The sequence below is a fragment of the Meriones unguiculatus genome, chromosome 10 (genome assembly GCF_030254825.1).
Source record: "Meriones unguiculatus strain TT.TT164.6M chromosome 10, Bangor_MerUng_6.1, whole genome shotgun sequence".
NCBI classification, from domain to species: Eukaryota; Metazoa; Chordata; class Mammalia; order Rodentia; family Muridae; genus Meriones; species Meriones unguiculatus.
Genome location: NC_083358.1, coordinates 39,607,100 through 39,632,570, shown reverse-complemented (window position 1 = coordinate 39,632,570; position 25,471 = coordinate 39,607,100). Strand labels below are relative to the sequence as shown.

Genomic DNA, 25,471 nt, shown 5'->3' with positions numbered 1-25,471 from the left:
TAAAAAAGAGGTCCCATAATCAAAGAAGTCTATTTGGGGGCCTCCTAGTTACTTACTGCTGAGCATATTTTAGTTTCTCTTTAATTCCTTGAGAGCACAGACAGCTTGTCGATTTCTCTCTAGCAACCAGAATACTGCGCAGAGAGCAGTGGGCGCTCGATCACTGTTTAGAAACTGAAAGTACTAAGAAAGTATGTGTGAAAATGAATTATGCTTGGACAGACTGCAGTTCCTCCCCGAGGCAGGAGGCGACGCCACGGCTGTGGCCGACTGGGTGCCGGCTCTCCTCGGCCCTTCCAGCTGCACGTCCAACGCTAGGTTCTCCGAAGGCGTTTGCTGAAGTTAGCCAATAACAAACTACTTTAGTTAAGGGGTCAGGCCGAGGTGCCCAATAAGCTCAATGTTTCTAGAAAATGGGCGGTGCGAAGGGGCAGGGCTGAGGGGAGCGGTTAGAGGTGGGAGTTGGCGCTGCCGGCCGGGCGGGGACAGCGGGCTGCGATGCGGACCGGGCCGCGGCGGTGACCGGAGCTGCCGCCCGACATGAACTCGCTGGAGCAGGCGGAAGGTAGAGTGTGTCGCCCGCCCCGCCCCGAGGCGGAGGGGTCGCGAGGGCGGCGTGGCGGGGCGGCGGCGGGGGCCGCGGGGCGCACGGCCGCCGAGGGGGCCGCATTCTCCCGCCTCGACGGGGCCCCTTCTCGCTGACGAGCCCGTGCGAGTTGTAGAGTGCGAATTCATTTTCATTTTGTCCGGCAACCCCGCGAGCCGTAGCCCTAAAATTCCTTCCTTGGCTTCTGGTAAATGCCGGGGTTTGGAAATGCTTTTCGGCCTTCCAGAGTTTAAAAAGAAAAAGAAAGAAAGACAGACAAACCCCCACCGTGGAAATAACACCCTACTTCATTCAGAGGTGCGCCCTGTCACGGCGCAAGGCGTAGGCGCTCTGCTGCGGACGGGGGATCACCGGGTAACCCACTCGGAAGATGAGAGGGAGTATCTTTGCACAGCCCGTTATCTGTCTTCGGAAGTGCAGGAAACCCACACCGCATAGCCATCAATTAATGATTAGCGCTAGGGCCTGAATTGGGTAAACGCAGTCAAGTAGACCTTACGGATTTTGCTGTTTCAAGAGAAAGTTCTTAGTTCCACGGAATTTGAATTAAGCTGGGTTTTGGTCCTTTTATTTGCAACTCCCTCCGATTCCAGCTTTCGGCTCTGGTTGAAGTTGCTGCTGGTCTCCCACATACCATTCTCCAAACTTCTAAAAGTAGACCAGCCGGTTTCCAGAAACTGGGAGTTTTGTTTTGTTTTGTTTTGCCATGTACTTAAAATTGTCACTGTAAGCAAACAATGCATGACACGTGTCATTTGATGTATAACACCTGTAGCAGTTATTGACCTAAAATTTCATTTTAATAAGTTCAAACTATTAAGAGCCGGTAGAGAACTGAACTGTCTTCACCTAGATCTCAAGGCTTTCGAGAGAAGACTTACTGAATATATCCACTGCTTGCAACCTGCCACCGGACGTTGGAGAAGTAAGTCGCCGAATGCTTTGTCAGGGAGGACGGCTGCAGTCGAGACTTTATTCCTCAGTAGGAGTGACTCCCTTTCATGTAAAACTTTTGACGGATAAATCCTTCTTTTAATAAGCTGTAAGATTTCTGTGTTCAGACAGCTTTTAAATGCATTGCTTAACACTGTTGGCATTGTATTATAAAGAAGTCTTCAAGGAAAGAAAATTGTGGGTTATCAAGATGGCTCTGGTGCATGCAGTTTATCAAGCCTGTAGACCTTAGTAGCATCTTCAGATGCCATTGAAAGGGGGAAGGAGGGGCTGGAGAGATGGCTCAGTGGTTAAGAGCACTGTCTGCTCTTCCAAAGGTCATGAGTTTAACTCCCGGCGACCACATGGTGGCTCACAACCATCTATAATGTGAACTGATTCCTTCTTCTGGCAGATGTAAATGCAGATAGAACATTCATATCCATAAAATAAATAAATGTTTAAAAAAAAAAAAAAGAAAGAAAGGGGGAAGGAGAGGATGGACTCCACGAAGTTCTCTGACTGACACATTTGTGCTGTGGCATGCATGCCTGTTCGTATCACATATGTACACACTCAATAAATATTTGTTAAAGAAAAAGAAAACTATGACTGGCTACCCTAAAAAGACACTATTTTATATGGTTGAATTTTTGTTTTTATTTTTATATTTCTTTTTTTTTTTTTTTTTTTTTGAGACAGGGTTTTTCTGTGTAGCCTTGGCTACCCTGAAACTTACTCTGTATCTGTAGACCAGGCTGGCCTTGCCTCTGCCTCCCAAGTGCTGGTATCACTGTGCCACCACTGCCCAGCATGAACATACATATGTATTTTTAAACTTTAAGTGTATAAGTGTTTTGTCTACATATGTGTATGTGTGTGTGTGTATGTGCGCCTACCTAGTACATACAGATTTTAGAAGAGGGCTCCATATATCCTGGAACAGGAGTTGCCATGATTGTAAGCCACAGTGTGGGTGCTGGGGACTGAAACCAGGTTCTCTGCAAGTACAACTAGTGCTTTTAACTGCTGAGCTATCTTTCTAGCCCCCCCCAAAAAAAAACCCCACATTTTTTCCTATTTGTTATATGTATGGGTATTTTGCCTGCATGTATGTGTACTAAGTATGTGCAGTGCCCAAAAATGCCAGAAGAGGGCAACAGATTCTCTAGGCCTAGAGTTACAGAGGGTTGTAAGTTGTCATGTGGTTTCTGGGAATTGTACGTAGGACTTCTGAAACAGCAGCCAGTGCTCTTAACTGCTGAGCCATCTTTCCAAGATACATGTTTTTTATTAAATGTTACAACTTTTATTAAAAACATGCAATTAAAATGTTAGTAGCTGGTGAGCTCCAGAGTCAGTGAGATGCTCTGTCCCATAAAATAAGTCAAACGTCGACTTCTGGCCTCTGCACACCCGCACAGTGTACAACATACATGAACACATACACACATCCATAAAAAATCCCCCAAACAAAACACGATCTGCCTTTAAACTATTGAAATACAATTGTGTGAAGAAAAATCCTATATTGGAGCTTGAGAAATGGCTTGACGACCGTGTAGAGGACACAGGTTCAGTTCCCAGCATTCATGTCAGCCACCTGTAACGCCAGCTCCAGGGGATCTGACACCCTCTTTTGGATTCTGCAGACATGTACACAGACCCATGTGAACACCCTCACACATACAGATACATATTAGTTAAAATAATAAATCTTTTGAAAAAAAATTATTTTGATGTGAGGGGATGGCTCAGTGGTAGAGCTTAGCATACACAGAGCTCTTGCTTTTAAAAAAATAGCTTTCAGTTATACGTATAAAGGTTATGACATAGGGCTGGAGAGAAGGCTCAGCAGTGAGTGCCTGCTGTTCTTGCAGAGGACCTAAGTTTGGTTTTCAGTACCCATATAGTACACAATCTTCTGAATGCTGCAGGCCCTGCGTACATACAGTATACATACATACACTCAGGTCAGTATGTATAAATTACATAGATATTTTAAAAACAAAAGTTGTGGCATTTCCTTTAGTTGGTTTTTTTTTAAATTATATTACATGTGTTTATTGTGCTCATGTGTGCAGGTTCACTCACATGCCACAGCCCATGTTGAGGTCAGAGGACAACTGGTGGGAGTCAGTTCTCTTCATTCGCCATGTGGGTCCTGGGAATCCAACTCAGGTCATCAGGCTTGATGTCAAATGTTGTTACCAAATGAACCATCTCGATGACCTCCTTACTTTTAATACAGTATTATGTTTTGAAGCCTGACCCAGAAAAGAGTTTCTTCTTACTACTGCCTGTTCCTAAATATTATGAAGGCTGCAGTGTATGATTTGAATGAATTCTAGTTACTGCCCCCAAAAAGGGCCATAGTCGGAAATGTGAACAAATATAAAGTATTGAGATAGCCAAGAGAATGCTGCTCATTTATATTGAGACAAGTTGTCTTTTTTCCCTTCGCCTCCTTTCACCGCTTATCATTTTGAGTATGGAATCTTACTGTCTTGCTCAGGCTAGCCTCCGATTACTAGGCTCAAATGGTCCTCGTATGTCTGCTTCCCCAGTTGTTGGGACCATACATGTGTTATACTCTTAGGAAGCTGAACTACTGAAATTTGATTTCAGAGCATAATCCACTTTTCAGTGCTGGGACTAAGATCCAGGGTCTTAACTTTGTTAGACATGCTTCCTGTGGCTAAACCACATAGACAACACAAAGAGAAAATGGTTTTGTTTGTTTGGTTGATTAGTTGGTTTGTTTGGTTTTGGTTTTGGTTTTTCTTTCATTCTTTTTATTTTTTTAGGTTTTTTAAGACAGGATTTCTTTGTGTAACCTTGGCTGTCCTGGAACTTAATTTGTATAACAGGCATAACAGGCTGGCCTTGAACTCAGAGATAGAGCCACCTGCCTCTGCCTCCTGAGAGCCACCACCACCCAGCTAGGAGCATACTTTTTAAATTTAATTTTATTTTTGTTAATTTTTTAGATTTTTATTATTTTATGTGTATGGAGTGTTTAGCCAGCATGTACATCTGTGCACCACATGTGTGACTGGTGTCTGAGGAGATGGTGAGCCTCCATGTGGGTGCTGGGAATCGGACCCAGTTCTTTTATAACTAGTGTTCTTAACCACTGAGCCAACTTTGCAACTGCATAGTTTTTGGAGGTTTAATTTTTCTTTATTTTTGTCTTAATCTATATGAGCATTTTACCTGCATGAATGTATGTACACCATGTGCAGGCCTAGTACTACGGGAGGGCAAAGAGAGTGCTGGACCTCCCAGAACTGGAGTTGAGAACAGTGGTGCCACCATGTCCTGAGAACCGAACCCTGGTCTTCTGCAGGAGCAGCATGTGCCCTTACCTACTGAGCCATCCCAGACCTACAAAGACATGTTCTGTTTCAAGGTTTGACTCAGGCTCCAGTACCAGAAGACACTACTGAAGTCAGGGATAGTTAGCTGTCTTAGCCGTATTCTGTAACTTTTATTGGTCAGATTCATAAGTAGTGATTCTCTTGTTCTTGTTTACAGAGAAGTTGCTAGAAAACCTTTTAAAATGTGTGCAATGCTGCCCTATCTTTTCAGACATCTTCTGGTGAAAGCACTTTTCTTTCTATCTGCTTCTTGCAAGTGTCATCAGCTTGGCTAATGTACCAATCAGGCAAAAGCATGCATATGAGATCCTTTCTGATATTTTGGCTTTGGTTTATCTCATTTTTTATAAAAGTACCTGTGATATACAATATATTTCTGGAAATATGGACTAGGGAATTGAGTTTAATTTGTTTTTAGCTCAGAAGATAATTTTGATTCTGTTACAAAATACCTAAAATGATTTCATTACCACTATCACCAATAATTCCAGTCGATTAAGATTTTACTATGTTTCTGTTCTCTGACAATTGTTTTTCCCATTTGTAAAACTATGAAGCATACCTGAAATAAAGACACTGTCTTTATTTATAAAGAACGTTAGCTAAGTCCTGGTGTCCTTACATTCTTTTTTACTATTACCATTTATTCTTCAATTTATTTATAATCTGTTTAGATAGGGGGCTGGTAAGATGGCTCAGCAAGTAAAGGTGATTGATTGCTTGAGTTCAGTCCCTAGGAACCATCTGGTGTAGAAGAAGAACCAGCTCCAACAGGTACCTCTGATCTCCACATGTGCACCGTGGCACACATGTGTGCATGCACAGACACACACACGTAGAAAAGCTTAATAGGAAAAACTAAACTCTCAGTTCTACTATCCCTTTAAGTCCTTTCTTTAAGTCCCTTTAAGTCCCAGTACTGATGGGTGTGCTGCCAGTGAGACCACACTCATCAGCACTAAGCTTTAACTCAGCAGCAGTTGCCCGCATGGCAGAGCCACGCAGAACTCCCAGGGCTGCAGTGTGCTTCAGAAAGGAGCCTTTGTTTGTGTGTTCACAGTAGAAAATGGGAGGGTTTTTCTTTTCCAATTTGAGGTTACAGGATCTGCAAAACCAGCCCAAAACCACAATGAAATTTCTGCAACATAGAGTTTTATGTTAATATGTTGCCATCTGACTTCTTATTTTCAATTTAATTAATCTTCATTTTCATGAATTCTAAATAAGAAGCAGGAAGTTGCTATCATCCTCAGTTCCCAGGGTTCAGAATGTTGAAGAGTCCCTCAATACTGCAAGTCTTGACTCTTGATCCACTTTGTTTGAGCAAGTGTTGCGTTCTTTGGCTGTGTCTATTAGGCACTGTTGGAAGTGGTATCAAAACATGAAGGGGTGAAGGGTGTGTTTGCTTACTAATACCGTGTTTATTTTTCACCAGTGCTTCTTATAGTGGTGTCTGTCTGTACAGCTACTGGTGCCTGGAACTGGCTAATAGATCCTGAGACACAAAAGGTAGAAATTTTGTTTTAAAGTCTTTCGCAGATTAAGACACTGGATGTAGTGGTGCTAATTCTGAAATGTGACGCTCTACCTGCTACTGATGATGCTGATCATTACATTAACAACATGCTCTGTAATCATTTGCCTGTGGAAAGCTCTAGCTGGCTGTTTTGAGTTAATTGTTAACTGTCTCCATAAGAGAAAGAATCGAAAAAATTTTACTTCATTATTTCTTAATTAACTTTTTGAGTTTTTCTGTTTCCATATAAACATTTTTCCTTTTGTTTTATTCATCTAGTGTCATTAGTACCAGCTTTTAAAAATTGTAATTTAGTGAATTAACTGTTAATACCTTTCTTTATCCCATAAAGCATTTGAGATGACTTGTTCCCCCCCCCCCCCGCCAAAAGACAGTGATAACTGATAAGCACTGATAAATTGATAAACATTACACCAGGTGGCCAAAATCAGGAAGGAAACCAACTCGCTTCTTTCTAGGCCACATAGCTTAGCGAAGTTGACAGAATTGAGTTATAAATTGATCTCTAAGTGACCTGATCCGCAAAGTCCCAGTTAATTCTGTGTGTTTTCATTGTCATTGAAGAGAACACATGCTAGCCCCTTGAGTTAGCAAAGCTTGCTTTCTTATACTTTCCTTCCACTCTTCTTGCCTGGATTTTAATATAGGAAACACTGAGAGGTCTCCCACTGGGCGCTGTGCAGGAGCTTTTCTATACCAGATGCAATATCGAATTTCATAATGTTAGCTCTTGAAGGATTATTTGGTGAAAGCTGATAAAATGTTCTGAAGTTTCTACCTCTTTCTCCTATTGCCTTAATTTCAAGCTCAATCCTTTTTTATTAGAAAACCTGCAGTCTTGGGGTTGTCTTTTTTGTTTGTTTTCTGTTTGGGTTTTTTGTTGTTGTTGTTGTTTCTTTTGTTTTGTTAATTTATTTTATTTTATGTGCTTTGGTGTTTTGCCTGCATGTATGTCTGTGAGTGTTAAATCCTGGAGTTACAAACAGTTGTGAGCTGCCATGTGGGTGCTGGGAATTGAACCTGAGTCCTCTGGAAGTGCAGTCAGTGCTCTAACCTACTGAGCCCTCTTCCAGGCCCCTGTTTTTTGTTGTTTTGTTTTGTCTCACTGCGTCTCACTGTCTCACTGTGTTGCCCTACCTGTCTTGGAACTTGCTGTGTAGACCATCCTAGCTCACAGGGATTCACCCGCCTCTGCCTCCACCTCCCAAGTGTGTGTGTGGGGGGGCATGGGGTTAGAGGCATAACCTGCCACACCCAGTGACTCTCACGTTCTTCAATGATACCTTTCCCCAGCTGTTTAGTTATAATTTTCAGAAATTTTAAAAATAGGCTCTCCCTTTTAAAGTTATAATTAGGTAGACTACATCTATAGTTTTGTGTTATATGTTGTAAGTTATACAGAAGGCTTTTGTCATCAATCTAGTTGTCAGTTCAGACAAGGGGAGAGAGTTTTCATGTAGCATCCTTGACTGCATGAGGGGGGTAGGAAAGGACAGAAAGCAGGGGAGGCTGGTGTAGTTTGTACTACTGAGAGGATTTTATAGCAGACAGGAAATTTGTGTGAGTTCATTTATAAAACTGATACGAAGGCTTCACTTGGTACTCATCTGAAGGGGAAGGATGGAAGGAAGCTGGCAAGAAGATTGAAAAGTTCTATCTTGGGAAATGAGTCTACTTCTAATTGAGAAAAATATAAGCCGATTTCAGCTAGTTGAGATCTTAATAAAACGAAGAATTAAATGTAATCGGAAATAGGCCCAAAACAATGTAGTTAATATAATTTTCTAAATTAGATGAGAAGATAGCTATTAGCCTTAGGGTTGGCTCTTTTTACTTCAGTATTTAATAACCCCAAACCTGATGAGAGTTCTAACCAGCAATTGTGGCTGAAGCAGGAGGTACGAATACAAAAGCTAGGGAGAGAAAGGATATTGCAAACTCCTGAAAGAAGAAGGAAACTTCTGTTTAGATGTCATTGATTATTGGTATGGAAGGAAGGAGGCTAAAACAACTGACCTAATAAAACATACAGCCAGGTGTGGTGGGGTAGCCCCGTAATGTTGGCATCATGGGAGACTGAACCAGGAGGTTTGAGAGAGAGAGGCCAGCCTGGGTTGCATGATGAGACATTGTTGCTAAATAACAACAGAAAAAAATGTAAATGTAAAATATTGGGACAGAAGATGTGGTTAGTGGGTAACTCAGTGTAACATGAGGACCTGAGTTTATAACTCCTACAATCATGTCAAAGCCAGAGGTGGCAGTCTATAACCCTAGCATTGGGGGGGAAAGCAGGATTGGTGAAGACAGAAGGATCCGAGGATGGCTGCTCAGCGGGTTTAGCCAGATTAGTGAGCTCCAGATTCAATGAGAGACTGAAATAAGGTGCAGGGTGATGGAGGAAGAGTCCTGTGTCAAACCTGTGACCTCCCCATACAAGCAAGTGCACACACATAGACTATACACATATACACATAAAATACAAAGTACTATATATGCTAACATTATATAGACACCATAGCCATCTTGTAGAAGTCAAACCCCATGGGTCCAGGATAGCCAGGGCTACACAGAGATACCCTGCCTCAAAAAACCTAAAAGAAAAAAAGAAATCACCTCAGATTTTCAGCTAGGCAGGGTGGTTTGTGCCTTTAATCCCAGCATTCGGGGGGCAGAGGCAGGTGGGTCTGTGACAAGCCTGTATTACAGAGGCAAGTTCCAGGAAAGCTAGGGATATATAGAGGAACCAAACCAAAACCCTCAGATTTCCTTAATTTGCACTTATCTACTACGTGTGTGTGTGTGTGTGTGTGTGTGTGTGTGTGTTTGTGTGTGTTTGCCACTCCTGAGGAGGTCAGAGGATAGCTTGGGGGTGTTGGTTCTTCTCTTCTTTCACCATATGAGTCCTGAGAATTGAACTCAGGTTATCAGGCCTTGTGGCAAGCACCTTTACCTAGCCGGCCATCTTGCTAGCCACTGAATCTCAGATAGGGTAAAGCGAGCTCTTTAGAGTCATAGTGGTGGCTTTTGCCTGTATTCCACATACTTAGGAGGTTGAAGTACAGGGATTGCTGTGAGTTCAAGGCTATTTTGGTTACAGTGCAAGTGCCAGGTCAGCAGGGGACTTCATAACAAGACCCTATCTCACAAAACAAAAAGAGAAAAAACAGATCTCTGGAACATTAGTTTGTCTTCAGCATCACCTCATCCCCGGACTATTTCCCTCCAGGTATTTTAAGTCTTGTTCCTTCATTTGGCTTTGGTAATATCGTGTACCTAGTGTTTTCCTTTGTCTTGAATGTGCATGTGTGTTTAGTGCTCTCTTTTTAAAAATTTTTTTTATTATCATTTATTACAATTCATTCAATTTGTATTCCGCTGTGGCTCTCCTTCCCTTACCTCCTCCCAATCCCACCTTCCCTCTGTCTTCTCTCCCATGCCCCTCCCCTTGTCCACTGGTAGGTAAGGTCCTCCTCCCCTTCTATCTGACCCTAGCCTATCAGGTCTCATTAGCACTGGCTGCATTGTCTTCCTCTGTGGCTTGGTAAGGCTGCCCCGCCTCAAGGGGAGGTGACTAGAGAACCTGCCACTGAGTTCATGCCAGAGAAAGCCCCTGCTCCCCTTATTAGGGAACCCACTTGGAAACTGAACGTATGGGCTACATCTAAGCTGGAATTTTAGGTCCTCTCTATGCATTGTCCTTGGTTGGGGCATCAGCCTCTGCAGGGCTCCCAGGGCTCAGTTGTTTTTGGCTCCGTTAGCCTCCTTTTGCAGCTCCTGTCCCCTCCAGGTCTTTCTATCTCCCCCTTCATAAGATTATCTGTACTCTGCCCAAAGTTTGGCTTTCAGTCTCAGCCTCTGCTTTGATATCTTGATCAGTAGAGTCAGCTATACCACTCCTAGGCTTATATCCAAAATATGCTAAACTATACAACAAGGACATTTGCTCAACCATGTTCGTAGCAGCTCTTAATAGCCAGCAGCTGGAAACAACCTAGATGTCCCTCAATGGAGGAATGGATACAGAAATTGTGGTACATTTACACAATGGGATAGTACTCAGCTATTAAAAACAAGGAAATCATGAAATTTGCAAGCAAATGGTGGGAACTAGAAAAGATCATCTTGAGTGAGGTAACCCAGAAGCAGAAAGACATACATGTTATATACTCACTCATAAGTGGATATTAGCCATATAATATAGGATAAACATGCTAAAATCTATACTCCTAAAGAAGCTAGACAACAAGGAAGACCCTAGGAAAGATGATCAATCCTCATTCAGAAGGACAAATGCGATAGACATTGGAAGCAGGAGAAAACAGGGAACAGGACAGGAGCCTACCACAGAGGGCCTCTGAAAGACTGCTGATCAAGGTATCAAAGCAGAGGCTAGCACTCTCTTAAACTATGAGATTGCTCTTGTGGGGAGAGGGCTTTGTTTCCCTTGAGTGTTTCTTCTGTGTAGTTTCTAGTCCATTTGCTTTCTTTTTCTAGACACTTTATGAGCTTATCTTTCCATTCTTGGTTATGTTTCTATTCCCAGCCTTCTGCCTTTTGTTCCCTCTCTTGTTCCCAGCATGGATCCTGGTGTACTCTTGTCCTTCTACATAGTCTTAGAATTGTATATATTCTACTTTCCTACAATCATTTTGTTAGGCCCAGTTCTGAATGAAGTCATTTCTCTTTCTTGAACTCTAGTTCTTTACAGAAACCTACTAACTAGTTTTTCCTGCTTCAGTGTCCTGTGGCCATTAGAATCTTAGTATCTTCAAAATCAACTTCATTAAAAAATTTTCATATTTTTATTTTATTATTTTTATTCATGAAGCTTCAAAACAAGCCTCTTTTTGTTTCGAATAAACTTCATTTATTTAAGGCAAAGGTGATGGAGTAGCTGTAGAAATTAAGCTAACAAGAAAGGTAGTATATGCGTGGAGGGTGGGGCAGGAGGTGAAGATTAGTGTGGGACAAGGTTATGAATGGCAGAGCTGGCCCAACTCTCTTAAGAAAGCTTTTGTTGGTTGGTTTTAATATTTTTTGAGAGAAAGTCTCACTATGCAGCTATTCCAGAGCTCCTATGTAGACCAGGCTGGCCTTGAACTCACAAAGATCCACCTTCCTGTACTTCCTGAGTATTGAAATTTAAAATGTGCACCACCATCCAAGCCTTGAGGAAGCTTTTTGACTGGGAGGTAACTAAATCAAATTTAATCTGTATTTTTATTGAGACTAAAGGCCAATGCCATGTCTTTAATCCCACATAGGTAGGTGGAACTCTGCGTTCAAGACCAGCCTGGTTTATAGAAGTGCGTTCCAGGACAGCCAGAGCTATTTAGAGAAACCCTATCTCAGGAGAGAAAGAAAGAAACACAGAGAGAGACTGATTGATTAAAGGCCTCATATTCATTCTTCAAATAGAGAGTTCAGGATTTTTTTGGTGGGGTAGTTTTCTGATGATAGGAATGCATTTGAAATGGTTTGGTGTCTAGTGTGAATGATATGCATTGCTGTTATCTCACCATACAAAGAAGATAAAGCATGTGTTTTGTTTTCATAGCACAAAAGTAAAGAGAACTAGAGTTAGAAGTCTTCATACCCTCGTAGTTTAGATGATAGAACATTACAAATTTTGGTATAAGTAGGGAGGTAGAAATCAGTGTCCTGAGTCTTTATATCTCACATTTTTCTTTTACAGGTGTCCTTCTTCACGTCGTTATGGAATCATCCGTTTTTCACTATTAGCTGTATAACTCTAATAGGCTTGTTCTTTGCTGGAATACACAAAAGAGTAGTGGCTCCATCAATGTATCCTTTACCACAGAGTTGAAATTTATTCTTGGAGCTAAACTGAAGAACCGTCCCTGGTACCTAAGTAGTTGTTAGACACTGTGTAAATCACATTCCATCTCTGTGACAAAATCCCTGAGATTTGTCTTGGCCCATGATTTTAGGGGTTTCAGACCATGACTGGCTAATTCCACTGTGTTTTGGCCATGTTAAAGCAGTAGATCATGGAAAGGAGCATGAGGTAAAACAAAAATACTCACCTCACAGTGGCAGAAGTCAGAGAGTGAAGGGTTCAGCAACAAGGTATACTTTTCAAAGTCATCCTTCAGTGACCTGCATCCTCTGACTAGGCCCCACCCCCATAGCTATGATTACATCAGTGGTTCAGTCCATTGATGAAGTTTTGTCCCTTTGTTATTCAGTTACCTCAACATGCCAATGGCTGGGGACCAAGCCTTCAACACATGAGCCTTTTGCGGCAACATGTCATGTCTAAATCATCACAGAAGCTTGACTTGCAGTGGGAATTTTCCTTTGACCACACTGATTCAGTATAGCTGCTCGATGTCGAACAGTATTAGCAGAATACAATATGTCTTGTGATGATGTAAGTATTTTCCCATTAGAATACACTCGTAGCCGGATATGATTGCTGACATCTATAATCTCTGCCCTTAAGAGGCAAGGGGATTACTTCAAATTCAAGGCCATCCTGATCTATATAGTGAGACTGTTTCAAAATAAAAATGGGAGGGAGTGCTGACATGTTTAAGGAAAACAGACCTGTGGGTCTTTTGGGTCAAGCATGGTGGCACGTACTTGTAACCTCAGTACTAGGGAATGGAGGAAGAGAATCAAGAGTGTGAAGCCAGAGCCTGGGGAGTAGCGTGTGGAGCCTGGGGTTTCATCTCCAGCACCACATGAAACCAAGCAAGATGCTGTGTACCTGTGATCCTAGCACTGGGGCGGTAGAAGCAGAAAGATCAAAGTTCAAGGCTCTTAGCAATATACAAATTTGAGGCTAGCCTGAAGATAATACTGTCTGAAAAAAACAGGAAAGGGATTAAGACCAGCTTGGGCTCTATAGCGATATCTTGTCCGAACAAAACAAGACTTTACCGGAAATCTTTTAACCAGTCTTGTTGGCCCACTCCTTTGGCCCCAACACTCAGGAGGCATAGCAAGTTCCAGGAATAATGCATGTCTTTCAGAGTCAACCCTGGATGACCTGTATCCTCTGACTAGGCCCCACCTCCCTTAGCTATGAGTATACCAGTGGTTCAATCCATTGGTGAAGTTTGTCCCTTCATTATTCTGTTACTTCAGTATGCCAATGGCTGGGGACCAAACCTTCAACACATGAGCTTTTGGGACAACATGGCTACAGTGGTGCCAAACACAGTGATAGGATTGACAATTTAATCTTTTTAAATTTTTATTAGTTTTTAAATTTTTCAGACAGAGTTTGGTTTGTAGCCTAGGCTAGCCTGGAATTTACCATGTTATTCAAGCTGGTCTCAGACTTGCTTATCTCATGCCTTAGCTTGTTGATTGATCATGTTTTACATTTTTTAATATATTCTTATTTGCTTCTAGTAAAGGAACATGTTGATTTCACATTATGAGCCACTAATTTTTGGCCATTAACTATGTGCAGAGTTCCAGCCCTGCACGAATTATCTTAGTTGAAATTGCCTGCTATGTCTAGATGCATGTTGGTTGCATTGTAATTTTTCCTCCTATTTGACATAGATGTGTTCTCCCATCTTTCATACCATGTGTTGTTTGTTTCCCACTGCACTTTGCACTGTGGTAGAAGCTGCTTCGTGTGGTTTGTTACTAAATCTTTCAGCACTTCACAGGGAACCTGGCCTATAGTAGGCACTAACAATAGTGCACTAACACATCTGTGTAAATCTTTCCACCCAAATGTGGTTTACTTCAGACAAACCCTTAGAAAAGTTTGATTTTTATGGTATGTGCTTTGTTATTATTGTTCCAACTTAGTATTTATATACGTGGCCCAGCTCTACAAAAACATGTTTTAGCTGAGCGGTGGTGGCTCATGCCTAATCCCAGCACTTGAGAGGCAGAGGAGGTGATCTCTGAGTTTGAGGCCAACCTGGTCAACAGAGCAAGTTCCAGGACAGTCAAGGCTACACAAAGAAACCCTGCCTTGAAAACCAAAAACAAACAAAATTTCTTAGAATGTTCTTACCACCAGCAGTATGTGAGTATTCATTGCTCTTACTGTTGGTTTACTGTTTTTTAAAGATTTATTTCTGTTTATTTATTTATTTTTAATTTTATGTGCATTGGTATTTTGCCTGCATGGATGTCTGTGTGAGGGTGGTGGATCCCTTGGGGAGTTATAAATAGTTGTGAGTTGCCATGTGAGTGCTGGGAATTGAACCTAGGTCATAACCACTGAGCCATCTCTCCAACCCTCAGGATTTGTTTTTATGTGTACAGGTATTTTGCCTGCATATATGTCTGTGCATATGTAGACTGTCAGAGGATGTCAGGGAACTAGAGCTATAGGTGGTTGGTTGGCTCTTTTATTATTTTTTTTAAGACAGGGTTCCTCTATAGATCAGTCCAACCTTGAATTCGGATATCTACCTCCCTCTGCCTCCTGGAATGCTGGGATTAAAGGCATGTACCACCACTGCCTGGCTTCTAGTTTACTTTTTAACTTAAGGAAATAAACTTTATGTGGAAAGAAGCATTTTGTCCAAATAATTTTATGTGTTATAAATAAATTTTAGTTTAATAAGATAGATAAATCCCAACATTTGGGAGGCAGAGCCAAGTGGCTCTCTGAGTTCAAGGCCAATCTACTTGACATAGTGCATTGCGGGTCAGCTAAGGCTGTATAGTGAAATCCTGTCTCAAAACACACAAAAATACATCAAATCTATACAAGTTACAATTTCTATTCAGTGTATTTTTAAAGTCCCCCCTCTTTGTATTATTTTCCTCAACATTCTCTGTGTTTATAAGACACCTCAACTTAAACTAGTTCCATTTCAAGTACTCAGCTGCATATAGTGGCAACCTAACTAGACAATGCCATCATAAAGCAGACAATCATAACAAAACATCAGGACAAAAGTATGGATGTTGCTGGTGGATGTTGTGGGTGTGGTGCTGTGCCCTGTAATCCCAGCACTTGAGAGGAAGTCCAGATCTGAGGATAAATCACAGGGATCATTTGTCTCCTTCCACATCTGGGCTCTGGGGATATAACTAGTTGTCAGGCTTGTCAGAAGGGGCCTTTGCCCAGTGAGCCAGCTCATTGGCTCCATCAAATACCCCTTTTAAATTTTTACATTTTTTATTTTTTGGATTGACTGTGTGTGCCCAAGTATGCCACAGTGCCCATGGGAGAGAAAGATTTGCAGTAGTTGTAGTTCATTCACTGCTTTCATTGGTTCTGGGGCCTGAACTTAGGTTATTTAGCTTGGCAGCAAGTGCCCTTCCCTGGTAAATCAGGGTCCTCAAATGCCCTTGAAGTTTGTAAATAACTGATGGTGTTTTAAATAGAACTGTGAATTGACTTTTTTTTTTTCTTTTCTACAGACAGGAAAGCTAATTTTGAAACCTAGACCTCACGTTCAATGACAGTCTGCACTATTGTTAGGAACCTAAACCAGTCTTCTTCAAATAATTGATACAGCAAAACGCCATAAAGGATTCCTTTTGGAGTTGGAAATGTGATGGTTTAGTGACAACTGACAAGAAGCGTGCAATATTTGCCCAGATTATCTCGATGATGCTGACTGAGCTCTCAGCGCCTCAGTACCTTTGATTACCTGTGTTCAGTATTAGTGTCACTTTAGCACTTCAGCTCCTGCACAGAACTCTGCAGATGAAGTATGTGCATATGTTACTAAGTTAAACTTAGAAACCAAACCTCATTCAGTTTTTATAATGTATTTTTGCAAACTGTTGTAAATAGCAAATCAATGCCAATGTTAAACCAAGATGAAAATGTTTGGACTTTGTTCTCCTGCACCAGTATTTCAAGAACCATCTGCTTGAGATCTCCACCACTCCTTAAAACTGGCTATTACGTGTGCCTTTCATGCTTAATGCCTCTTTCCATTTTGCTGCAGGAAAAACATCAGATTCCACTTAGTCTGAGAAAAGTCTCATCTCCATTATGTTGAAAAATTTATAGATGTTTTGACAATTTTTGTTAAGCCTGATACTGGATTCTGGCAACTATTGTTATATTTTTCAATAAATTGTTTTCATTTAACACTAAATTACTTTTTTTAAAAAAAGAATTTTAAAAACACCCCAAAGTCTTCTGAATGTACAAGTTAAATTATGTATTGTCTGGGAATTTGACAGTTCTTATTTTAGGTGACTGGATTTTACGCTGTGGTAGACGTGTTACACTAGTGCTGTCCTGGTGTCGCTGCTGGGCTCAGTCCATCACCAGTCCCACAGAAAGAACCACACCCTAAGCCAGAGCCTGCAGTCGTCACTGCTGGAGAGTGTTGTTGCGCAGCAGCCACGTGTACTACAGTGGCCTTGAAATGAAACTGTTGGGATTGCTGTAAATACTTAAAGTACTAGAGGTGCCTTTACCTGTTTATTAGATTTTTGAAAACGTTAAATTATTTCATGAGGAATATTTTAAATTTCATCTAACATTAAACTAAATTTGAATAATAGGACAAAAACGTTTAACAAAGCTGCCATTTAACTTACGTGTGTTGATCTTGACTTTCCTGTGTATAAATGTATAAAATTGCATTTTCTGAATTGCAGCAATAAAACCCTCTGCTTCTGAGAGCTCTCTAAGAGGGTGTTCTATATGTTCTGCATTGTTTTATTTTCTGTAAATTTTGTAGGTAAATATATGCATAAAAATAAATACTTTATATATAACTAGTGATTAGAGTTTTTCTTTGGTTTATTGTGTCTGCAACTAGAAAAAATGTAAAGATACTGACTTCATATATGTCTGTGCACCCCTCCTGTGTCTAGTGCTTGTGCAAGTAGGAAAAGGGTATCAGATCCCTTAGAATTCGGGTTACAGGTGGTTGTAAGCAATCATGTGGGAGCCAGGAATTGAACCCCAGACCTCTGAAGGACTAGCCAGTGTTCTAACCCGCTGAGCCATCTCCAGCTTCTCACTATTTTATTATAATCCTGTCCTGTAGACCGAACACAGTTGCAGGTATGGTAGTTCTAGACTATCAGCCTTCCTCATGTCTTACCCGCCATGGTTTAATAGCGCTTGGCTTTTACCTGGGAAATGCCAGTTTTGTCTGTTGTTCTTACACACCCGGATTGCAATTTCCCCCCAAGACTGTAAAGCTAAAGAGGATTTAAGACCTTTAGTATTAGGGGCAGGGGATTCCTCTGAGTGTTTGATTAGAACCTGGCTCTTCTCTTAGGAGAGATGTGTCTGTATATATATGTAAGCTTGGCCTGTGTTTGGAGTCCACTATCTCTGAGAAGAAGCATGCTGCTATAAGGCGAAAGGTTTGTACTTTCGTCATTTCTATTCTTTCTATTTTTATTCATTCTTAACATTTTGAGGCCAGGCCTCACTATGTTTCTCCTAAGTCAAACTTGAATTCCTGGGCTCAGGCAATCCATCAGTGTCCTAAGTCTTCAACTTGCGTGATTAAAAGGATGTGCTTCCAAGTGCTTAGATCGAAGGGATGTGCTACTATGTTTGCATAGGTCATGACTATTTTTAATTCTTTAGGCGTTTATTTCGATTTATTTATGTGTATGGGTGTTTTGCCTGTATGTATACACGTGTATCTGATGCCCACAGAAGCCAAAAGAAGAGGTCAGGTGGTTGGAATTGAACCTGTGTCCTCTACAAGAGGCATCTCTAGCCTCAGGATAATTATTCTTTTGTTATTTTGTTGTTTGTTTTTAATTTGTAATTATTTTACATATGAGTACTCTATCTGCATGAACACCTGCATGCCAGAAGAGGGCATTATAGATGGTTGTGAGCCACCATGTGGTTGATGGGATTTGAACTCAGGACCTCTAGAAAAGCAAACAGTGGTCTTAACTGCTGAGCCATCTTTCCAGCCCTTTGTTTTGCTTTTTTTAAGACAGGGTTTCACTATGTAGCCCCGGCTGTCCTAGAAGTTATCATGTAGATCAGGCTGCCCTTGAACTCACAGATATCCTCCTATCTGCCTCCTGAGATTAAAAGACATGTGCCACTATACCCAGCCAGGATAATTATTAACAGTGCACATCTACAGAAACTTAAAGACAGCCTAGAGCTACAGTGCTCTGTAAACCCCATGATGTCAGGACCAGTGTATAGCTATTATTTTTAGCTCCCCAGGCAGTGCCCAACACATAGCAAGCAAGCACTTCTACATGAGCAGAAAGACTTGCTCATGAATGGGTGATGTGGAATTGAATGGGCGGCAGACTGTTCAACAGCAACTTTTTCAGAGCTGTCAGCATCTATATAATCACACCCCCCTCAGCAAAGTCTGAGAGATAAATGAGACGTGAGAGCAACAGGCTAAAGTAATTTTCCTTTTTGAAATAATCAAAATGGTCCTCCTTTGATATTTTGAAAACCCTCTTAAGTCTTTGTAAATAGAGAAACCTGTCCTTGATCATACAATCTTAGAGGTGAATCTGGAACCAGAGGACTCTCTCAGCTAATTTTTCAGATAATACTGGCCTTGAAATTCTTGGATGGCTGCCTAATCACTTAATGTACAGTAGTGTGAGACAGGGCACTAGCCGATACGGCGAGCAGACACTCCCGAGACTTGTTCTACACTGCTAATATAGCCCGCCATGCACCTTCCCTTCAGGGAGCTCCAAGCCTAGCAAGAGCAGCATACAGGGATACCTTTTCTGTTTGCACGTTCTGGAAACTGATGCTGGAACGCAGGACCTGGCACTTGCTAGGCAATCACTAATGCTTAGGCTCATTTTCAGCCCCACCTGCACATATCTGGTGACAATTAAGGACAATTCAAAGAGAGAGACCTGTACACAAAGAAGCCAGAGAGCCCATGGTAATGTGTCTCCTGGGACAGCAAGGAGAGTGAGGACAATAGACCAGGCCCCATAAGTTGTCCATTTGTTCTTTTAGATACCTCCTATCTCTCCAGAATACATTCCTACCTATAATAAAAGGGACTTTTGAGTAGAACTGAGGATGTCTTAGGTGATGATCAAATGATCAGTGCGAGGGACACTGCATAAACTTAAGCTATCCAGTTGCCCAGGCCTCAGAGTACTGGAAGAGAGCTCCTGGAAGACTGAGGAGGCTCCCTGGTTTATAGAGGAGATGCTGGTAGCATGAAGCAGAATGCCATAAAATAAAAATCTGAAGTGGATTTTACAACTACATGACTCTGCCGGAAGTTTTTAGAAAATACACTTCAGAGTCTCTTTTAGGAAAGGTTCATTATAAAAAGATGGAGGGGCAACAGATGACTGAAAGAATAGGTAACCTTAGAAAAAGTGATGAAATGACTCAGCAAGTAAAAGCATTTGCCATGCAAATCTGAAAACCTGAGCTTGATTCCTGGAACTCATAAAAGTTGACAGAAAGAACCAATTCCTCAAAGTAGGTCTCTAATCTCTACATCAACAAGGTGCCATGTGCGCCCATGCACATTTAAAAAATTGTTAGACCAATATTTTATGACAAAAATTTTTATGTCGAGCTTGTTTCAAGAAAAAAGACTTGAGCCGATGCTACACGGCTTTAATCCCAGCACTTAGGAGACAGAAGCAGGCAGATATCTTGTGAGTTCGAGGCCTGTCTACCGAGTGAGTTCCAGGACAGCCAGAGCTATTGCACAGGGAAACCCTGTCTCAAAAAAGAAGAAAGAAAGAAAGAAAGAAAGAAAGAAAGAAAGAAAGAAAGAAAGAAAGAAAGAAAGAAAGAAAGAAAGAAAGGAAGGAAGGAAGGAAGGAAGGAAGGAAGGAAAGAAGGAAGGAAGGAAGGAAGGAAGGAAAGAAGGAAAGAAGGAAAGAAGGAAAGAAGGAAAGAAGGAAAGAAGGAAGGAAGGAAGGAAGGAAGGGAAGAAAAGGGGATCTGGAGAGATGGCTCAGAGATGCTCTTCCAGAGGTCCTGAGTTCAATTCCCAGCAACCACATGGTGGCTCACAACCATCTATAATGAGATCTGGTGCCCTCTTCTGGCGTGCAGGTGTATCATGCAGAAAGAACATTGTATACATAATAAATTAAAAAAGAAAAGTCTAATAACAGACTGGTTAAAAGTCCCTAGGCTCCTAAAACTGTCTATCAACGACGGGTGGTTGCAGAATGGCTTCTAAGACTGGCAAATAAAGCTTACTTATTATTTATTATCATTTTTGGATAGATGAAACAGATGTGCTACTATACCCTCCTTTTGCTACTATACCTTGGTTTTGGGACAAGGTCTTGCTATTTAACCTTGCCTGGTATCAAAATTATTCAGCCTCCCCATAGTTAAGATTTTGAATCCTTTTTCTTCTTTGCACGTATCCACAAAAAAAACCAAAAAAAAAAAAAAAAAAAAAACAGTAGAAATGTGTTTGTCTCATCTAAGTTTTTGTTCTCATTTTATTCCATCTTGATTGCATGTCCTGATCTTCCTTGATTATGTCTCTTTGTTCATTTAAGGAATTGTAGACAATTTGTGCCAAGTTTGTGTTGGAAATACAGTAATGTGTGGGAATGGGTATCTTGTTCTTACAAGATGTCATTTTTCAGTTGGGAAGACAGCAACCACACAGAGAGTGACAATTCTTCATTGTGCTTTGAAGCAAACTCAAAGGAGACCTGTCTCTGACTATGGGGTCAGAATAAGTAGCTCTTGTGTCCACTAATTTTTGGGGTTAGGGAGAGGCTTATGCAAAACCCTAGGCCCTAAAGATCATTAAAGACAGGATACAGGAGCGAGGTGAGATAAGGCAGCCCAGCTGAGATTTTGGTAACTATCCTAAGAGGAAGAGAAACCACTGACAGGTTTTGAGCAGGACAATGAATTATAATAATAGGAACCATGGAAGAATTCTTGGAAAAGATAACAGGTGGATATGGAAAGACCATAAGATCAAGACAAGTGAAGACTACTTTGGACTATGGGTATGGCATGGAAGAGATCAAGGTTCCAGGGGTTCTTCGCACCTACAATTGTTGGTCCAGAGGCCTGACTTTCCATCTGGGAGCTACACTTCTGATTTCCTAAACATGGCATAATAAGGAATTTTACTTTTCTTAGTAGATAGTACACTCCTTGTGACTAGGTTACTACTTCCCTTTTTTGTTTCGTTTGGTTTTTTGAGACAGGCTTTCTCTGTGTAGCGCTGGCCGTACTGGAACTCACTCTGTAGACCAGGCTGGCCTTGATCTCACAGACATCCGCCTCCCTCTGCCTCCCGCGTGATGGGATCAAAAGTGTGTGCGCCACCAACAGCTAGTTGAACTTGTCTTGTAAGGCTGAATTAGAAGCCTTGCATTTGCTGGATGGAGACAAGGTGGGTGTGTTAACATTCCCAGAAAAAAATCGGGGCTCCACCCACTGTCAGGGACGGCCCCGCCCACACCTCATTTCACGCACGCGCAGTGCCTGCGCCCGCCCTCTGCGCAAGCGCGCAGCTTTTCCATGTGTGCTCAGGCCGTCAGCTTGGCCCAGCTGAGAAGACACGTCAAGGAGCGTCGGAGACTAGAAGTCGCCACCGGCCCCGCGGCTCCCATCGCCTGCTGCAGTCTCGCTTTGCCGGCCTATCACTGCAGCTTCCGTCGCCATGGGTAAGAGTCGGACGAAGCGCTTCAAGCGACCTCAGTTCTCCCCTACCGGTAGCTGTCAGGCCGAGGCCGCGGCCGCAGCGAACGGGACTGGGGACGAGGAGGACGACGGGCCGGCGGCGGAGCTTCTGGAGAAGGTGGGACAGGGCTTGGTTCGCGGCGGGCGGCAGGGCGTCTGCGGGAGTGGAGCTGCGGCGCGCGTGCTCACTACGCGCCTCTGACGTCTTGGTTCCCGCAGCTCCAGCACCCGAGCGCCGAGGTCCGCGAGTGCGCCTGCGCGGGGCTGGCCCGGCTAGTGCAACAGAGGCCGGCGCTGCCACACTTGGCTCGCCGAGATGCTGTGCGCCGGCTAGGGCCGCTGCTGCTGGACCCTAGTCTGGCCGTCAGGGAGACGGCCGCCGGAGCTCTGAGGTGAGTTGGAGAGGGCCCGAGGCTTTTTCCTTGTGAGCAAATAAACCCAGCACACCCTCTCCCGATGCGGTCTCTGCTTTTAGAGGGAGAAATACCTGCCTGTTATCTCAGGTTTGCAGCGGATGGAGATGTGAGTCCACGTTCTAAAGGACGGCGGGACCCACAGACCACATACATTGTTTGTATCCTCCTGGCTGCTTCACCTGCACTCAAACTGATGCCCATTTTCCCCCTCCCCAACCCGACAGAGGGTCCCTGATAGAATGAAGTCTTACAGTCTGTGCTCCAAGTACACCACCGACATTTCAGCATGTAAGACATGGCAGGACCCCCAAGATCCTTGTCTTTTCAGGAGCTCCCTTGAGAGGGTGTCTCGAAACTATCGAAAAGACATTTATGAGAAGTGCTGTGTAAACGAGAGGGTGGGTTGCGGGCAGTGGGACAGTTGGGCTGGGGTGGCTGCTAGAGGACATTTATAAACGGAGACCAGAAGATCAGGGAACCAGGCATGGAAAACTAGGGTGAATATGGGGGGAACAGCAACAACAGGGAGGTGAGGCAGAGTGCGGATTGACACAGCACAAAAGAAGAGAGAAGGTGGGGATTGTAGTTGCAGAGGCTCTCAAGCTCTAGACCGGTATTGGCATAGTCTACCTTTTGAAAAAGCCACTCGGGTTGGAGAGATGGCTCAGAGGTTAAGAGCACTGGCTACTCTTCCAGAGGTCCTGAGTTCAATTCTCAGCAACTACCTGGTGGCTCCCAGCCATCTATAATGAGATCTGATGCCCTCTCCTGACCTGCAGGTGTACATTCAGACAAAACATTGTATACATAATAAATCTTAAGAAAGAAAGAAAGAAGAGCCACTCACTTGTCATATGAACTAGTGGCTCACCTCTGGGTGTAAAATACAAAACTCCTAGAAGAAAACATAAGGGAAAAAGTTAAGGTGACCTAGAGTTTGGTGGTGACTTAAATGCAACACGAAAGGCTCTGTCACACAGAGAAACCCTGATTTGAAAAAATAGATATCTAGATAGATAGATAGATAGATATTAAGTCTGTTGAAGAATATTAGTGTTAATAATTTATTGATTATTATTAACCTAATAATTCATATAGCTAGTAGTAATTGCATAGAACGCTATTGGGCGTATGGTGCTTTGAATAATGGTCCTCATAGGCTCACGTATTTGAATGCTTAGTCACCAGTGAGTGGCAGTATTTGAGAAGGATTAGGAGGTGTGGCCTTGTTGGGGTAGGTATAGGTTTATTAGAGGAGGTATGTCACTGAGGATGTAATTTGAAGTTTCAAAACCCCACCCCAGGCCCAACAGCTCTGTCTATGGTCTACAGACAGATCTAGCTCTCTGCTACTGCTCCAGCACCATGCATATCACCATGCTTCCTGCCATGGTGATAATGGACTAAGCCTCTGAAACTGTAAACCAGCCCCCAGTTAAATACTTACTTTTATAAGAGTTGCATTACTCATGTTTTCTCCTCAAAACAATAGAACAGTGTAAGACAATGACAAAGTTATTTGTTGTGCTAAGGGTCAGGACAGTTCAAAATTGTGGGTTTGTTCTCCAGCCTATGACAGTTTTTCTGTGGGAAACCTTAACTGTGGTTAAACATGCACTACCTTTGAGAGCTGGGTAGTATTTTGTGACATGTGACTTGAAAGTAAAACGTTTAAATTTCTCATGTAGAAACCTCAGTGCTTGTGGAGGTTTTGAAGTTTGCGATGACATGGTGGCTAAGGACATCATGACGCCCCTGGTAGCACTACTGAGAGAGGTATGTGGTATTTAATGGAGCCTGAATGATGTTTCTAACTGGAGCTTCTAGACAACATGTTTAAGTGGATTTCCCCCCCAGTATTTTGGTGTCATCTATTATCATACCTATAAACATCCTGTGGCAAGTTCATTTCTTTCCCTGGAAACTATCGGTACACAGGCCTCACTAACACTAATCTCTGTTATTGTGTCCCCACCACCTTTATGTGAATTAGATGAGCCCTTTCTAAAACTGTGCAGACGTTAGAATTCAAGCCTGTTTTTTGATTCCTTACACATGTGTGTTTGTAATTTAATCTTCACTGCAGTCCCATGAGACATTTCTTTTCCCTTTCTTTTTTTGTGGTGCTGGAAATGGAACTCAGATCTGTGTGCCTACCAGGCAGGTGCTTTGCCACTGAACTGTATCCCAAGTGCAAAGCAAATGTTATTATTTTCATTTGTATGCTGATAGGTCCAAGGTATAGCCATTTTGAGCTTTAAAAGATGATGTTGCACCCTCATGCTTAATATTGTTCATGTGACATGATGATGGTGAGCCCTTGTAGTTCTGTCAGCCTGCCATGCAGTTTTCCCACTTTCTACATGTAGCCAATTTTCTCTTAATGCAACATAAAAAATCCAGTTTTGATGTGAGGCATCAGTCCTGTTCCCTTTAGAGAAGTGATTCTACACTGAAGGTGATTTTGCCACATGGGGATATTTGGCACTCTGCTGCTGGCATCGAGTGGGTAGAAGTCAGGAATGTTATAAGACCCCCTACCATGCAGAGGGTAGTCTCTCCATAAGAAGTCCAAGCAAGACTCAGAAGACCTGTTTTAGAGAGTACCCTGGCGTGTCCTAGGAGGCAGACATGCACAGAGGTCGGGGCACCAGTTTGAGGCTAGAATGTCACCATACACTCATGTACCTTCAGCAGCCTCTGTTCTCATATTTTCCTTCTTTCCTAGAAGATAATGGTTAATATTTGACCTGCCTCATAAGTGAGGATTAATTACTCAGTAAAATGCTCAGAATAATACTTAGGGAGGTGCTGTACAGATATTAGTTCTTCTATTTCTGTTTTTTTTTTTTTTTTGTCATATTAGGGAAGATACTTTGCATTGACATTGTATTTTCATGTAAAGTGTGAGATGTTTTACATCATGCCTTGAGGACCTTTCTTGTGTGTGTTTCTTGCTAAAGGGATCTATTTTTTTCTCTTCTGGAAAGAAGAAATTCATTGTATGGAGATGGAAAGAGAGAG

General features: G+C 42.3%; 2 protein-coding genes across 3 annotated transcripts in view; both read left to right on the top strand.

Annotated features, from left to right (window-relative positions):
* Positions 1 to 429: 429 nt before the first annotated feature.
* Cnep1r1 (CTD nuclear envelope phosphatase 1 regulatory subunit 1) lies at positions 430 to 17,149 on the top strand. The gene is made up of 6 exons (XM_021656696.2): positions 430 to 565; positions 1,461 to 1,532; positions 6,356 to 6,429; positions 12,156 to 12,265; positions 12,800 to 12,854; positions 15,830 to 17,149. The coding sequence occupies exons 1-6, from the start codon at positions 541 to 543 to the stop codon at positions 15,869 to 15,871; spliced, it is 378 nt and encodes a 125-aa protein (XP_021512371.1). The 5' UTR covers positions 430 to 540; the 3' UTR covers positions 15,872 to 17,149.
* A 4,696-nt stretch (positions 17,150 to 21,845) lies between these two features.
* The window catches only part of Heatr3 (HEAT repeat containing 3), a 34,247-nt gene continuing 30,621 nt past the window's right edge, over positions 21,846 to 25,471 (top strand). Inside the window, exons 1-3 of one of the 2 annotated variants that reach the window (XM_021656709.2) lie at positions 21,846 to 22,149; positions 22,251 to 22,423; positions 24,136 to 24,223. In XM_021656709.2, coding sequence (XP_021512384.1) covers positions 22,012 to 22,149; positions 22,251 to 22,423; positions 24,136 to 24,223 — 399 coding nt within the window. In that variant the 5' untranslated portion in view covers positions 21,846 to 22,011. Of the gene's footprint in view, positions 22,150 to 22,250; positions 22,424 to 24,135; positions 24,224 to 25,471 lie in introns of those variants that run through there. The other variant, XM_060392278.1, reaches the window with a different exon arrangement.

Excerpts from the sequence above, each read along its gene's own strand:
- Cnep1r1 (XM_021656696.2), top strand. The coding sequence starts at position 541 with ATGAACTCGCTGGAGCAGGCGGAAG. Across the intron at positions 566-1,460 it reads CTCGCTGGAGCAGGCGGAAG|ATCTCAAGGCTTTCGAGAGA; the intron begins GTAGAGTGTGTC and ends GTCTTCACCTAG. Across the intron at positions 6,430-12,155 it reads TAGATCCTGAGACACAAAAG|GTGTCCTTCTTCACGTCGTT; the intron begins GTAGAAATTTTG and ends TTTCTTTTACAG.